At 33.0% G+C, this 16,855-nt stretch overlaps 4 protein-coding genes across 5 annotated transcripts in view; 1 reads left to right on the plus strand and 3 right to left on the minus strand.

Moving 5' to 3' along the window:
- Window positions 1–4,402, minus strand: part of LOC140979168 (uncharacterized) — an 11,564-nt gene extending 7,162 nt beyond the window's left edge. The window contains exon 1 of the mRNA XM_073444504.1: window positions 4,271–4,402. Within this exon, the coding sequence (XP_073300605.1) occupies window positions 4,271–4,402 (132 nt within the window). The remainder of the gene's footprint in view (window positions 1–4,270) is intronic.
- LOC140978742 (putative lipid-binding protein AIR1B) lies at window positions 4,350–5,204 on the plus strand. The gene has a single exon (XM_073443957.1). It carries the CDS (start codon window positions 4,432–4,434, stop codon window positions 4,834–4,836), a length of 405 nt encoding a protein of 134 aa, XP_073300058.1. The 5' UTR covers window positions 4,350–4,431; the 3' UTR covers window positions 4,837–5,204.
- Window positions 5,205–8,500: 3,296 nt separating this feature from the next.
- Window positions 8,501–11,690, minus strand: LOC140978824 (NADH dehydrogenase [ubiquinone] 1 beta subcomplex subunit 8, mitochondrial-like). Of its 2 annotated transcripts, XM_073444054.1 has the most exons (5): window positions 11,465–11,690; window positions 11,276–11,362; window positions 11,068–11,163; window positions 10,626–10,736; window positions 8,501–8,743 (listed from the first exon to the last, which is right to left on the minus strand). In XM_073444054.1, the coding sequence occupies exons 1-5, from the start codon at window positions 11,600–11,602 to the stop codon at window positions 8,687–8,689; spliced, it is 489 nt and encodes a 162-aa protein (XP_073300155.1). In that variant the 5' UTR covers window positions 11,603–11,690; the 3' UTR covers window positions 8,501–8,686. The 2 variants fall into 2 exon arrangements, with proteins under 2 accessions (XP_073300155.1, XP_073300156.1); XM_073444055.1 differs by lacking the exon at window positions 10,626–10,736 and having other exon boundaries at window positions 11,465–11,689.
- A 383-nt stretch (window positions 11,691–12,073) lies between these two features.
- LOC140978023 (L-lactate dehydrogenase B-like) lies at window positions 12,074–14,093 on the minus strand. The gene is made up of 2 exons (XM_073442750.1): window positions 13,304–14,093; window positions 12,074–12,611 (listed from the first exon to the last, which is right to left on the minus strand). The coding sequence occupies exons 1-2, from the start codon at window positions 13,910–13,912 to the stop codon at window positions 12,168–12,170; spliced, it is 1,053 nt and encodes a 350-aa protein (XP_073298851.1). The 5' UTR covers window positions 13,913–14,093; the 3' UTR covers window positions 12,074–12,167.
- Window positions 14,094–16,855: the final 2,762 nt, after the last annotated feature.

A 16,855-nucleotide genomic window follows, 5' to 3' on the forward strand; every position in this document is an offset into this window, starting at 1 on the left:
AAAATGAACCTGCAAAACCAAAAAAAAAAAAATCAAATTATTAAAAATTTGCCGGAAGTGAAAAATAAATTCAAACATTTACTAGAACTTACCGATGAAAAATACGAAAGGAGCGAATGAAATGAGTCAATTAAGTATTCAATTTATAGAGAAAAATTTATAATATTATAATGAATTCGAAATTATTAAAGTTATGTTATTGCAGTTTTTAATATATGTGCGGAGGCGTGCAACTCTGAAATAATTTGAACATGTCACTTGTATTATTATTTTTTTAAAAAAAAAAGATAAGGACGTGACTTACTTTTTTTAAAAAAATAATAATTGCTTTTTCTTAAAAGAATAATAAGCAAGTCACGCCATCTCATATGGCGTGACTTGTTTTTTTTTAAAAAAAAATTGAAAGTCACGCCCCTTGAAGAGGCTTGACAAATTAGTTTGTTAAAAAATTTTTTTTACCTTATTCTATTAAATTTTTAGAAAACGTACGGTAAACAGTTAAAAAGCCCCATCTATTCATGTGTCCAAGTTGGTGTATGAAATGCTCAGTGGATAAAGATAAGTGACGTAATGAAAGACACAATATATATTTTCAACATATTATGTTTGTTTTTAGCATCTGATCAAACATTTATTGTAAAATGTCATAAAAATAATATTTAATTTTACAACAAGAAATTAAATAGAATGCACGATAAGATTATTAAATAAATACACATTTAATTGAATTTAAACTAACCCACATCCAAATTGCTTGTTGAAAATAGATTTTTTCAGCTTCAAGTGGACGAGACGAGACGAGACATTTTGTAGGAAAAAGACCTTTAATTATTAATTAGGGACTCAGTTTGATGACATGAAATAGAAGTGATTGAGATATATGCATTAATATCTGGTGGTCAAGTTGAAGTCATTTATTTCAACTTCATCTCCCTTCATTAGTATTGTATCCATGGTGTATAATGTATTTGCATATACATGCATGAAAAAAAAAAACAGAAACAAAGTTCGTATACGACTCGAAAATTTTGATTAAATTTTTCAATAGAAAAGTTTATTCATATGATTCAACACCGACTCTATCCGATCTATTTACGCGAGACGAGATCAACATTCAAGAATATAAATTATTTGTGTATAATTCGTTCAGTCATATCCGTTTTAGATGTGATTTTGGATCCTAAGAATAATGCCCGTTATTAGTTGATTTTGACATTCTAATAATAAATATGGGTTTTCTTATTGGACCTAATTAAGGTCCCAATTAGAAGTTTCCGATGTTAAAGAGTTGGGTTTGCACTGTCGTCATATATTAGGGCCACTTGCTACTTTAGACAATGTGACGAATAATGTTCGATCTTGACCCGGTTTTGGTACACTATATAAAAATAAATTGAGCAAAAATTGTTGTCGCCATTTTGATCTTATATGTTATTAAACTTCAGTTTTATTCCTTATCTTTAAATTTTTAGTAATTTTAAATATTTTTATCAAGAGTGTAGATGTGCCATATACACATCATTGCTACATCAACGGCTCATCACAATCACATCACGAGAAATGAAATGTTACTTTTAAGATATTGTCTTAACAATACGTCAAACGGTGAATATTTATCAATTCATGTGAGGTCCATATTTTTTTCAATAGACGCCACGTTTGAGGAAAAATGTCACCATCTGATTTTTACCCCGAGGATAGCATGAAACAGGTCAACGCCATGTCGGATATGGTTCATCGTAATGCAAACAAACCAACCTATCTTTAATGCATCCGACCAATTGTAAAATTGACCTAACAAAGCAGTTAGTGGTAAATTGACACGACAATACAGTTAGTTGCACCAGCAAGTTGTAGTAAATGAACTGACACTAACCTTACAATAGACCTAAGGAGGGAGCTTCTTCTGCAGAAGGACTGAGTTTAAATGAAAACCATTTTTTTTTGTCCCACAAATATTAGAATACAGAAACAATACAGCAGAGGAATATAGATAAGGGACGCTAATGGTATGCTTTGAGACACTTGGAATGCTCGTTAGCTGTCACTGGTACGTGTTCATTTGCAAGAGGATTCATTGTATTTGATAGAATATGCATGCAACCATTTGCTGCAATATTTAAATCAATCCATATTCCTTTTCCTAAAAGAAAATCCATATTTCTAAGTTTGTTTCATTTGGGTTTAATATTTGTAAGGTTTGAGATCTATTTTGTTTGACAGTAATGAGTATAAACATATTTGACAGTAAATTTGTGTTTTATCAGAATTAAGTGTTGTACACATTTCAGAAAACATGAAGCGGAATGTATAATTTTGTAACACAAATTAACTTTAAGTAAATAGATGGACCTGACTAAATTTTGCACAAGTATTTAGCAGTGCCTCAGGGGCGCAAAAATAATCACTAGAAAAACCAACGAGTTTTCACGAAAACTAACACTAGTGATTTTAATCAAAAAACAAATTTTCTCAACACGTTGAGAAAATCAAATACTTTCTAAAACAACCAACAACACTAAAACGTAATTAAGAAAGCGAAAATGTGATGCCAAAAACAAATATTCAGCCAACTCTTTCATAGATGTTGTCTGTAGATGTCTCCAACAATCACGACAACACGTGAAACATCACTCTTCAAAACAGCAACGTCCTTGAGAATTATTTGTCTCTGAAAACCACAACGTGCAAAGTGCACACGATATACAACCACGAAAACTTCCAAGTGAAGAGTGAAAGACCACGGAGCTAGCAATAAATCGAAGCAGCGCTCTTTTCCTGTCTTGTTTCTCTTATTTATAATTCATGACCTCATCTTTCAAAGAAATCTACAAGATAAGGAAATCAAGAGTTTTATTAGAAGCAACTTCTTTTTAAATCAATAATTCCATATTATCAAAATCGTTATCATAAATATAAGATCTAGAAAGACAAAATCCAATATTCTGTATAATCTAATAAATAAAAAATTAAATTTAAGTAAGATATTATTTCAAGGAATAAAATAATCTTGAAATTCAAGATTATTTTTCCTTTTAATATTTTCAAGATCTTCTACCAGATCCAACTTATGAAAAATATTATTTTTTTTTATGTCCAAAGTATAATAATTTGCACAAACACATACAGCTACAAAAAAGTTGAATTTGGGTTTAATATTTTCAAGATATTTGATATTCCATTTTCCCCGTTAATTGATCACCCGCGCGGTACTACTGCCTACCATGTTTGGACCAAAATGAACAAATTGCTATTTGCACAAGCACGTACAGCTACAAAAAAGTTGAATCGAATCCGTATAATCTAATGGAACTAGTTATCTGTGTAAACAAATCGAATCAATGGATCATACCATCGCCATAGGTCGACTGCAAATACGAGACGTTAGACAAGCATTTAGATATATAATGAATGGAATATATTAATATCTAATCAAGAACAATGAATTTATATTTTTCATTATAATCTTAAGTTGAGAACATAGTTCAAATAAAATAATAATAAAAAAGATATGATATATAAATCAATAGATTTAGATTTTAGCAAAGGAACATGGCAATTTGTTATCCTACTTCACATGCATCCAAAAGTTAGTGATGCCAGCTAAAATCACTAGTAGACCAATGACCCTACAGAATTCATTCACAAAAAAACATTTATTATTTTTCGAATTACATTTTATTTTTCATGTCCTTGAGAAAACACCATTTTTAAATATTAAACTTTTTGAAGATTTTTAAAGCTTACTTTAATCTTGACATCATATATATCAAGGAAGTATTTCTTTTAAACCTCTCATGTCCATGTCACTCCAAATTAATTATTACAAATTAGCTTCTAGAAGAGTTAACATCATTCTTGTTTCTTCACGATAATTAATTAATCTTGAGAAAGACAATATTAAAACCATGGTCGGTTTTTCAGAATCCCTAAATTACACTTATTTTATTATAACAATTCCTCCAAACAATAAATTCATTACCCAATAGAATCACATGGTCTACATGATCATTGCTCACTCAGTATCTTTGTCTTTGGAATAAAATTTAAATTTATACGAAAATTTATTTAAAATCACTTTTTAAAAATCACAAAAATTTTAAATTTGATTTTTAATTTTCGAAATTTAATATTTTTTTAAAAAAAGAGTAATTCTATATATATATATATATATATATGTACACTATACTAGAGCAATAATATATTTTATTAATTTTATTTGTACAGAAAATATGTTTACTTGATTATCTCAAACAATTTTAAAACATACGGAGAACGATTTACCGTCTCGCTGGCCACTCCTATCTCCCAGCTGATACCACTCCCTTTTCTCTCCTATAAAATCGACTCCTACGCAAATCCTTCCATCCCAAAAAGCCTCTTCATTCTTACAATCCCTCATTGCACACAAGCATCAAGTTTGAGCAAATTATGGCTTCCAAGAAAAGCACATCCATTGCCCTATTTTTTGTCCTAAACCTTCTATTCTTCACTTTCTCTACGGCATGCGACACTTGCCCTACCCCTAAGCCGAAACCGAAACCGAAACCATGTCCGCCGGGTGCCCCTGTCCCAGCCACCTGCCCTAGAGATACCCTAAAACTAGCTGCATGTGCCGATTTGCTGGGTGGATTGATCAGTGTGACCATCGGCACTCCCCCGAAAACTCCGTGTTGCACCTTACTCAAGGGCTTAGCCGATCTCGAGGCGGCCGCGTGCCTTTGCACGGCTCTTAAAGCCAATATTTTGGGAATCAACCTTAATGTCCCAGTTTCCCTTAGCTTGCTTCTTAATGTCTGCTCCAAGAAAGTTCCACCAGGCTTCCAATGTGCTTAAAAAATTGTGCTACCACTTGTAAAATTCGCCCGTTCGTGCATGGAGGGTTGCTATTAATTTCTTTCGATTTCATTTTTAAAGTGGTTCTATGCTAAATGGACGCAGACATTTCAAGAACTGATTATCGTTGCATTACGAAAATAGTACGAGGGCCTTGTATAAAACTTATACGGGTCGCAAGACGTGACGCTAGCTGGTTTACGGAGTGTATCTCATCCCACTTAGCATTTGATTTCTCGCGTGCCAAATAAAGGGAGAAAAACATACTGGTTCCTATAATTTTGTTGTAGAAGGCAGTACAGCTTTTTTTCTCTCTATATATTGTAATTGCATTCTTGTTGTAATATTCAAAACCAAGTTTGTTCTTATTCATGTGTGAGACGTTTTTATAACACCAGCTTTAAAAAGAAAATCCGCAAATATTAAGTAATATGATACAAAATATAATCACAAACGATTTAGGTAGAAAACTCCAAATTGGGGGAAAAACCATGGGCGGGACAGGAGAAATAATTTCTATTTTAAGAAGGAAAATTGCATTTTTTTTGTTATTATATTTTTTTCGGTTTTGATCTTCTATTTTGTCAGATTTCAGTTTTAATTTGTTAATTTTAGTTTTTTTTTCTTCGTGGCGCTGAAGTGTGTAGTGTCACATCAATTTACCAATAAAAAAGACTAGAATTTCTAAAAATGAGAAAATACTTTATTAAGATTAAAATTCGATAACATAGTATACCAAAATCGTAAAAGAAGAAAATATATAAAAACTAAAAATGAATTTTTTTTAAGAATAATGAATATTGGGAAATAATTATAAAAATGGTAGAGCCGTAGATGGGTGATGGCTCATTTGGCACCGATGTCCGAAGTTTAGGATGAGGTATCGGGTTCAAACATCTCTCTTAACTCCAAAAAAAAAAAAAAAAAATTTAATGGTAGACCCAAGATTTCTTTAATTAATTTCAAGCGGTGATTAACTAAGATATTAACAATTCATGATCATGTAGCTACATACGATTTTTCACGTCGGGCAATGCGTTGAACAACATTAAAAATTAGATGTCACTCATACTACACCATTGAATTAAATATTAAGACAATGTCCTTATTATATGATTGAATTAATCGTAAATTCCCTCGACAATTATTAGGAGAATATGTTATGTAAATTTGAAGATATTTCTTTAACTTAATAAAAACTATTATAATAACTTATTTTAGTAAATACTAATATTCTATATAATAATGTATCAACATTTTATAATAACTAATGTGATCATTTTAATAGATAGACAAAAATACACTTTCTTCATTCAATATAAATTATTATAATAATTTTTTTAGTAAATTCTGAAAATAACTAATTATTTGTTAATCATAATCAACAATTTAAATATTTTTAAAATTAATTAATAACGTTGAAAATATGTGCACGCTAATTATCGTGTGTTTATTGCTAGTTATATATAAAATATGCATAATTTTTATTTATAAATGTTCGGGACATTTGGCTAGGTGGAGCAAAAACCAAAATAAACCAGAAAACAGAACTCAAACCGGTGGTTCGTATTTGTTTTTAGTCGGTCAAGGGCTGGATTGATTTTAAATTTAACCAAATCGAGTTAATTATATATAATTTTAATTTTAATTCATATCATGTCATTGATATTATGAAAATTTGATAATAAATATTTTCAGTATCTTTCGATTTTTAGAAAATTTAGTCATTTTTTATTGAGATTATTGATATGATACTGCAAACGTCTACGTTAATTACATCAATATTGCATTATTGTCACATGAGCGTCATGTCGAAAAAATGACTAAAATTACAACAACAAAAAAGATAGTCGACTAAAACTGAAATATCATGTACAAACATGTGATAACTCTGATGAGTCAAATGGTAATGATTTTATAAAATTAATGTAGCAAAGACCAAAGTTGCTAGCTCCCACAGAACTTTTGGAACTTAAAAGTACAAATAATCGATCGAGTTAAAGATGACAGCCCATAAACATGCAGGAGGTTCTTGATGTTAAAAGGACTACTGATGAGTCAAACGGTGATGATTTTAATTTATTATTTAAGGCAATAAATTTATACGAGACACCATTTATGGCTCGTACAAGAACCAGTGGACAATGAATCTCAGCAATTCAAATATTTCACCTGATCCGATATGGGAGTGTGTATGACATTAATACTAAAATGACATATGATAAGTTAGTAATTTTTGATCTTATGTCAGCATTTTTGGTACCAAAATCTAAAATTAAAGAACAAAAATTATTTTGCATGTCCTAAAAATTGAAAAACTAATGAGTTTCAAAAGCAATCGGGTGCAACTATGTATGACAAGCCTAGTAATTAAGGAACTGTATTGGAAGAAGAGGCAATAGGAATGAAGGGATGGACATAAAAGTTGAAATGAAAATTTTGGATGTTAGTGGGTCAATTTGCAAACTTCAATGCCAATCCGTGATGGTTCCATATACAAGGTGTCCACTTTGCACGAACTTTCATGTTTCTTTCTCCATGATGCCTCCATTATCGCTTATTCATTTTGGTTAATGATCCAAATATTGCGGGCAAGACTATCTAAAACATACGATCATATTTAAGAAAAATTATCAAAATATATCTGTTTCGTCTATGAAGTGACCATTTAGGCCTGGAGATGTGGTTCAGCAAACACGGTTGGATTCTGTCATGTGTGATTTTTGTAGCAGGGATTTTACAATCACGTGAACTCGTTGCTTTACCTAAGACTTAATATATTCTTTAGAAGGGACGAAGAAAAAGAAAATCAGCGAATTTATAAATGTGTATCAAGAAATTTGAGAAGCAAGAAAATAAGTCAAATCCATATTGAAACTTAGTATCATACCGCCAAAATGCGTAATCGATAGGCAAACGAGAGCAATATAAGTATAAGCTTCTAGCTAGAGTTAGTAGTAACTTCAAGACCCAAGAAGTATCTCAAAATTAGATTGAAATGTGCCGAGTTAAAATTAGAATACAGCAAAGTTTTGAGATATAGAATTGATATCATCAGACATTATTGTGTTTCAACTCTTCTTTCATTGCTTGCTGCTTAGAACCAGTCTTATGGAAGTTGTGGTGTTTATGTATGGTTAGTGCATGGTAACAATGGAGATATGGAGTTCAGTGCAAGGTTCTCTGACGGCGAAAATTTAAATCAACCCCGTCAAACTTTATAAAAACCTATGTATATACATGTTCTAATTCGGGTGCTTTTGATTTTTCTTGCCCATCAAACTTTGTGGTTCCCAAACTAATTGGACTGTAATAATTTGAACTGATTAAATACAAAAGATGCCTGTCAAAATAATTATAGGCATCGTATTTTGTTACCGTCCAATGAATGTCATAACTGTACTTCATGTTTCTAACTGGAGTATAAATAGCCAGGGTTGTTATAAAAAAAAAAAAAAAAAAAAAAAAAAAAGCAAAATCCTTAATGCTAGGACCCCTAGGACAGGGATAAACTTCGAAAATTTTGACTCCCAAGATTGATATTTTTAGGGGTTTTGAGAGGGTTAAACATAGTATGTAAGTCTTTATTTGTGGGTTTCATATAATTCTAAGTCCAATATCCCATGCACACTGATTCGGAAATTTTCACCTCTTTGCCAAAATAAAAAAGGATCCACATGTAATCACAAATGACGATTAATAGAAAACAATCCAACAATTCATTTGCTCAAAGTTCAGATATATTAGTTTTTCAACTCGAATTTTCAAACATTATTATTTGACTGAGACTCCAACAAAGTGAAGTGAACACGAGAAGACACGCATGAGATGCTAATCCACAATCAGAAACCTAGGGTTCCTCTCCAAGCTCCACTCTTAAGTTGTCGTAAGGGTAGATCTTCGGTGCCTGATAAAAATAAAGGATAAAATGTGAAGTGCAGATTTTTGAAACCATATCAGATTATTGAAACATGTGCTGAGATATTTTTTTCAAGTAAGTACGCATATCATGCAAAGATAATCAAATTTTCATCAAGCAAGACCTAGAATCCACAAGTACAGGAACCATTCATGTTAGTTTGGCAAATTCATACCACTTTGCAACTAAATTACTGTTTTTCACATGTTAAAGCTCAATTTGGAAAGATCAAATAAAGCGCCACAGGAATATTTATACTCATTAAGCAGCAATTTGAAGTAAGCCCACAGGTTGCATGCTAAAATGCCTTGATCAGACCCCTCGGAAACAAGTATATTCATACACGCTCACCTCTCAATGATGAAAGAATCCCCACCCCTATAGTTACTATTTGATCAAACTATTGCTTCTGTGGCTATGGTTAAGCGTTTTGATAGTATCCTCGACTTGACTTTATAGAGTGAGATTGAGATCTGTATCTAGTCCCGGCTCCTTCAGCAGCATCGTAGCTAGCAGACCCACTTTCGTCCAGAGTTACAATTCCAATGGATCCTTGAGATTAAGTTTTTGGATCAAGTCTTTGATCCAATGTATCTCAAGCATTATTTCAGATTCCAAGAGGGTCTCAGAGCATTTTTTGAAAATGGATGCTCTACCAATACGCCGGATAAGCCGCATCTATCTAATCGAGGACAATTATCGACAACTTCAGAGTCTTTCCGCTCAGAGGCGGGGGACAGCTCTCTATCTATCCTCAGCTCTTCAATATCAGACATCTCCATCTAATTCATTGTTCTAGAACTACATGTTTGATCCCTCTTATCATACAAAAAATTGTGATATAATGGATAATTTCCTGGGAGATATAATGAGAAGAATTCTAGAATGGATTTGTAGCTTGTGAGAGATTATGCAAACAACTAGATTAGCAGAAACTAGGCAAAATTGTCTCAACCAGCAGCCAAAACATAAATTTGGAAAGAGCTGGAGAAAGTGAGTGGAAATCCAGTTATTGCCAGAGCCGCAATGAAACCTAACGACTAGGTTGACGTCTTGTCCTCAACCTTAAAGTAGTTAAAGTAATAACTAGGAGAACTGAAGAATGGAAGATTGACCGTTATTACTCACTGGAGCACATCATATACCAACTCATGGGCAAGCTCCGTAGCTCCTTTTAGTTATTTGGAAAAAATATCGCACAGAAGTTCTGAATAATCTTGATAGTGGGTTCAATGGGACAATCAATGTGGGGAGGAGCTTTCACATGAAGATGCAACTGCAAATGACTCGGTAGAAATAGTGACTCCATAAAGAATGATTTTGGTGTACTTGGTAGTGTTTAAGTCAGGTTTAATAATAGGCAAGTGTGACAATAACGTCAGGTGGAGATGCCTTTTTAGCAGAGTTGGACTCTTATTCTACTCCTAAGTTGGAATAGGGTGTCATGACCCCAACTCTCCAATCACAATCACTCATAACCCAAAACTAGCAAGTAACCAATATTTCTTTTTCATGAAAAAATTCCATTAAAGTTCCACAAATTTTAAATGCATAGAAGCCCTAACACCTGGCAATATCCAGTTGCAAGAAAAAAGTGGATTGGAAATTACTGTTCTAGCCAAATATACGTCATAAATTTTCCATCGAAGTTTAATAAAGAGAAACCAAAAGAAGACTGTTCGAGATTTGTTGTAAACTCCATAAACCTAATTTCATGAGAGATCTGACTTACCTTCAAAATACTAAAACACTCACATATCACGCTAAAAATTACTTGGGCACATTACTTAATTATTAAAGAGTTTTGCCCACAAAAATCTTGGAAGAAAAATGCATACTAAGAGAAGTGGGGTAGCTGAAAAATCATAACCTCATAGAACAGTAAGAACATCGCACTCGAAAGAAAATTCATGATGACATCTGATTGCATCACTAAATAAAGGCAAATCATGAGAAAATGATAACTCGTGTTATTATCCAGCTGCAAAGCAGAGAAAACATTTCAGTGACACAGAAATTAATCTTCATCCATTAAAGATGGGTTCAAGTGCACAAGAAAGAATACACAAAATCTATTCTAATTCTTCATTCAAACATCAGCAAATCCTATTTCGTCATTATCTTAAAATATATACTCCAGAGAAAATACATGGTATACTTAATTTAAGAAGAATCATAGCCAAATTAAATAGACTAAGCATAACAGCAATCTTAGTCAAAAGATTTAACTTGTCACACATAAAAATATAACCATCATAATAATATAGAGCTTGCATTAAAACAATAGAAGGAATCAACAAGTAATGACTTACAAATGGGATTTTAGAAGCCTTATCATTCCACACAGCTAAAAATCCAAGCGATGCGAAAAAACTCAATCCTCCACACAACCAAGCTAAAGCTTCATACTAATTGAACATAAAAAAATTCACGGAACATCAAACTAAAGCTCAACATTCATTTCAAATAGAAAATCTATCCAATTGAACAAAAAACACGTCAAATAGTTCAAAATCTGACCTTTCCAACAGTATCAGCAATGCGATCAATACATGGCTCCGGAAATGGAGTTCCATTATCCCATACAAGCTCATCGTTCACAGGAAGCTGCAATTCAGCAATGTATAGTAAATTAACCAAGGTGAGCTCACTTTCAGTAGCGTTCAATTATTATTTTTTCCACGAAAAAAATAGAATTCAGAGATTTACGGGTTTGTCAGGGACTATGTGTTTGCCAACGGGGAGGCCCATACCCGATCTCTGGCGGAAAGAGGATGCGACGGAACGTGAAACGACACCGTTTGCACCCATGATCCGGGACGCAGCCTTACTCAACCTTCCTGCCATTTCGATATGCGTTTTCTAGTTTTTGCTGTGAAATTTCCAGTGCTAATTGAAAGAGGGGAAAAAGAGATGTCACTGCGACGTAGCACATACACGATTGCCCTGGGTTCGGGTCTAACGGATACACCCGGACCCGGACCCATATAAAGTGGGTATGGTATAAAAACGGATATTGGGTCAGGTATAATTATTATTTTAAAAAATTAATAAAAATATATGAACTTAATAAAAATATATTATTGAAACAATTCAGATATATGTTCTGAAAGAACCGTGGCCAAACGCCCAAATCTATGATTGATCATGCAATTTTTTTTTAAAATCAATTTGAGTCTAGTTTGAATTTCAAAATAAACTATTTAATATCAGGATCGACTCAAAGTAGTGTTAAATTCGGACTCATTTCTCTATTTTGAAGCTTAATATCGAGCTAGCTATATTGAGCAAATTATCAACTTAAAAACTGAAATCATATATAAAATATTGATAACATAACATAGAAGCTTGAAAATTAGTACAAACAATGCATAAAATGTTCACAAAATCACAACCACAAAAAAAAAAGGCATTATATTCCCAATTGACTTTGTACTTCCAGAATGGTCTTGGCGGAGTTCCTCAGCTGCTGAGCTTCTTCATCAGTAAGATGCACATTGGTTACCCCCAACACTCCGCTCCTACCTAGCTGAGCAGGCAAGCTTAGAAAAACATCGCCACCATCGATATTGTAGAAGTCCTTTGCAAGAACGGAGACTGGATGGATCCTTCTTTGATCCCTTAGTATCGTTCGGGCCAAGCTAGAGACAGAGTACCCGATCGCCCACGACGTGTAGCCTTTCAAGCTTATGACTTCATATGCACTTTGGACAACTTCTTTGTGGATGCTTTCTAAGGTGTGTTTCTCATAGGCAATCTGTTGCCTCTCTAAGAAGCTTAGTATTGGGACTCCTCCAACACTTATGCTTGACCATAGAGCCACTGAACTGTCACCATGTTCCCCAACAATGTAGGCCTAGAATGGCAAAGGTATGAATAATTAATACATAGGCAGCTTACTTATATCCAGGTAGCACAATTACTAGCACTGGCCTGTCACAAAAGTCCAAGCATTTTGTCTGAATTCGTCATGCGTTACTTGGGTGATTGACAAACTTCATTTCCTTTAATATTAGTTTAGGATCCCAGATCACTCGCCTTTCACTACCCAAACAAGCACTATTCCTTCCTCGCATTCTTTTATGACACAGAAAAAATGGTATATTATCGATTTAGAATCCTTGCCCTCTCTGTATTGGTGGGATGCTAGACCAAAAGTCTTTGGCAACAACTCGCATTTTGACAAAAGGAAAAAATGGTAATCGCGCGAATGTAGTAGGTAGATCTCATGTCATGGCTTATATGCTCGTTGTGAAAACCTTGGGAAGTGACACACCATTTGACTTTTATTTAAAATAGTGTCGGCAGTATTCCGTACAACATGGTACTATGTTTTTTTCTACTGGATTTGCAGATTATTTTTGCGCAAGAAATGATAACCCGTTTCTGAAAATGGACTTGGGGCCGATAATCAGCTTGATATGATAACTCAAAATAATATGAAATGGATAAGCTATTGCAGCCAGTAATACGCCATGGATATGTGGAGTTAACTTTTCAAAAGTGAAAATAATTAAATAATAATAACAAAGAATAAAATAATCTCACCTGCACATCCTGTGCATTAACATCAAGGTGATCGGCGATCAAGAACCGGAACCTGGACGAGTCCAAGTTGGTACCGGATCCGATAACCCGGTTAGGTGGGAATCCTGACAACCTCCAGGCTACATAAGTCAGCACATCAACCGGGTTCGAAACCACCAATATTATACAATCCGGAGAGTACTTAGCCAACGGCGGCACAATATGCCTAAACAGAGACACATTTCTCTGCAGCAGGTTCAGCCTGCTTTCTCCCGGGTTCTGCCGTGCACCGGCGGTGACGATGCAGAGGTCGGAGTTCGCAGTGACAGAGTAGTCGAGGGAGGCGCGTATCTTCGTACGTGGAAGAAAAGCGGCGGCGTGTTGGAGGTCGAGCATCTCTCCGCGCAGCTTGTCTTCTTTGGCGTCGACGAGGGCGAGCTCATCGGCAAGATCTTGGGTGAGGATCGTCTGGGCGATGGCCATACCCACATTCCCGACGCCAACTACGGTGATCTTGGTGTGGCGCTTGGTGGGCGACGGCGGGGCTCCACCAGTAATTGGGGTGAAAAAGGCTGGGGTTAAGTCCAGGCCACCGGGGCCCAGGGAGGAGGTGGATGTACTCTTCTGCATTATGTGTAAATGGAATCGTGTATGTATGTGTGAGTTCTTGTGTGTATGAATGAGCGTCGATGGTGGAGAAAATGGTGACTAGCCTCGCCGCTTATATAAGGATCGGACGAGGCGGAAACAAACTCGCCGCCCGCCGCCCTGATTTTTCAACGTAGCAAGACTTTTCTACTATGGTATTATTGTGATATTTCGTGGAACAAAAAGTAATTTCAAACATTAAAAAATCTTATTTTTAATTTTTGAAAAATACATTTTCTATTATGTTTTCGAAAATGGACGCAGGTATTCTTGGGATATCAAAAACAAAATCAAATATGTATCTCAAACAGTCTCACAAGTTTAAAAATGCACAACCAAATTAATTATCACTTATAGACATGCATGTATTGTATTAGACTCGCATATCCACGAAAACTATCGGTGACTAAACGTTTTCTCTTTGTGTCAACTAAGGACTTTTATGATGTTCGAGAAGGTAAGCGGTGTGCAGTCCAAGTCTCGGCATATAATTTCCCTTCTTCCACATAGTTTCCACTTTCCTATTTGTACTATCAATTGTATAATTTTGAATATATTCCACCATTTCTATAAAGTAATTTTTGATAAAACCAAAGATGTGAAAAAGCATGGTAGAAATTTTCGTGCAAGAATTTTTTCACCTTCTAAAACTTGGTGCTGTAAACGTATTTGATCACATAATTTTTAAAACCTTATGCTATCTTTGGTCAACTATTTAAAAAAAAAGAAAAAGAAAATGAACTCCTCAAGTTTATTTCAACCCCTAGAGTATAAAATACTTGGAATGCATGTATTGATGATTTTTACTGACTTTTTTAAATGATAGACTTTTGTTGATTTGATATATTTTTATTTACTTTTACAGAATCTCAACAAACAGATTTATGTGGATTCATTTAGATTTTTTTACAAGATTTTTTAGATTTTTGTAAACTTTTTGTATAGAATTCTATGATTTTATATCTAATTATACCATATTATTTTTATTAATTTATTTGAACTAATAATTAATTGACATATATAACATATTCATTTTATAATAGTTTTTAAAATTTTATATTAGTTAATAAATTCAATTATTTAAAATTTAAATTATATAATCCGTACATATATATGTGTGTGAGCGTTTGTATGCACTGTATTAATAAAATTAAGGAAAAATTATTATTAAATTTTTTTTATAATTTTTTGACTAAAAATTATTTTTATTAATTTCTATTCTATGAGACAATATAATTTTATGATTTACTTATATCCAGTGTAATAATTTTATTAAAAAAATCATAATTATAATTTTAAACTTTTTAGAATTTCAAGATTAGAAGTTATAAAATAAAGAAATAAAATGTAATTTTTAAACAACAAATAAAATAAATTATTTTATCAACTATATCATGAAATTTCTTTAGAAATTATAGCTTAAAATCTAAATTTTTAATCTATAATCAACTATTAAGAATTAAGCGACATTATATTTTTGGATCTATCTTTTGTTATTATTGAATATTAAGTTAATTTGTATAAATCATAAATTAAAAATCAAAAAATCAATAATACAATTCAAAATTTCTTATGATATTAAAATAAAAAATTATTAAATGAAAAATCAACAAAAATGAAACATCTAAAAAGGAAAAAAATTATATAGAGAAAAAAAGTTAGTGTATGAGTTAGAAGTTTTAAAAATCTATCCAAATCTTTGGGTTGAATTATAGACAAATTTTGACAATTTAAATTTGCATATTTGGTTTTAATGTCGGTATACTAATGAATTTTCTAGAGTTATTAAAAATCTATTGAAAATTTCAATAAATCTAGACTTTTATAGAGTTTTTACAAGTCTTTTTAAAATTATATAGAAGTCTAGTTTGAATAGCATAAACATTTATAGAATATGCAAAAATTTTGATTGAATACTATTATGTTTACTGCAGATTTTTATGACTCTGAATCTCGTAAACCATCTTTGAAATCAGCAAATTGCCTGAGGATTTCACTTGATTTGATATTGCCAAATTGATTCATGGTCAATGGAAGGCCTCCAAGCAACTCACATGCATATCAATAATGTTTTCAGGCAGTAGAACATTGTCTTTCTGAATCTGTGGATGTGGATGAGCCAATAGGGCCCTGATATTTGATTATTGGTTTCCAGTTTTATCATCTTTGATGTGCAGTAAGTAGCTAATTGAGGAAGAGATGCATGCATACTAGGAGGTCCCCTGTTTCTTTTCTTCTTGATGTGAGATTGGAACATGTGTGTGGTTTCATGTTGCTATGAATCCAGTTACGAATTCAGTCACACCATTCATTATGCCAGCTGTTTTTCACAACTTCCCCAAATTATCAATCTATCAACTTCAAGCATCAAAATCTTGCACGGAGTTTAGAATCAAGCTTAATAATTACCAGTTCTTTTCTGGCACAAGTTGAAATTCTGTTCTAGTATTTCTACTTGCTGAGATAGCATTTGTTTGGAGAATCTAGTTGTTTGGTGCCTCAATTCATCTCTAAATGGTTTACGTCCTAATAGTTTGAGTGGCTGTCACTCTGAAGCCATTAAAATTACAGATTTATCATGCTAATGCAAATTAACGAGGTGATCGTTGAGACAAGTTTTGACTTTTGACCAAACAATGTAAATGAGTACTAAAAAAGAGTTCCAAGAAAGTAATGTTGGTTGCGGGTTTTGAAATATAAAAGAATCAGTAACCAAAACATGTATTGACCCACGGTCCCATTGTTTATTCCCTATTGTGAGTCCAGCCACCTGTTCCAGCTTAGGTTGTGAATCAACATGTCAGATAATTGTGATTCTGAGAGTATTTGCTTGAATGGTTGAAGGGAAATAATATTCTCAACTTTAATAGTTAGAATTCCTTAGAATTTAATTATTTCTCTAAAATTATTTTTCCTTGTTGATTT

The sequence above is a fragment of the Primulina huaijiensis genome, chromosome 6 (assembly GCF_012295235.1).
Source record: "Primulina huaijiensis isolate GDHJ02 chromosome 6, ASM1229523v2, whole genome shotgun sequence".
Lineage (NCBI taxonomy): Eukaryota > Viridiplantae > Streptophyta > Magnoliopsida > Lamiales > Gesneriaceae > Primulina > Primulina huaijiensis.

Coding starts and splice junctions, on each gene's coding strand:
- LOC140978824 (XM_073444054.1), bottom strand. CDS start 11,602: ATGGCAGGAAGGTTGAGTAAGGCTGCGTCCCGGATCATGGGTGCAAAC. Junction 11,164..11,275: donor TTGCTGATACTGTTGGAAAG/GTCAGATTTTGA, acceptor ATGTTCAATTAG/TATGAAGCTTTAGCTTGGTT. Junction 8,744..10,625: donor TGTTCTTACTGTTCTATGAG/GTTATGATTTTT, acceptor TATTTTTATCAG/GCACCGAAGATCTACCCTTA.
- LOC140978742 (XM_073443957.1), top strand. CDS start 4,432: ATGGCTTCCAAGAAAAGCACATCCATTGCCCTATTTTTTGTCCTAAAC.
- LOC140978023 (XM_073442750.1), bottom strand. CDS start 13,912: ATGCAGAAGAGTACATCCACCTCCTCCCTGGGCCCCGGTGGCCTGGAC. Junction 12,612..13,303: donor TTAATGCACAGGATGTGCAG/GTGAGATTATTT, acceptor TTGCCATTCTAG/GCCTACATTGTTGGGGAACA.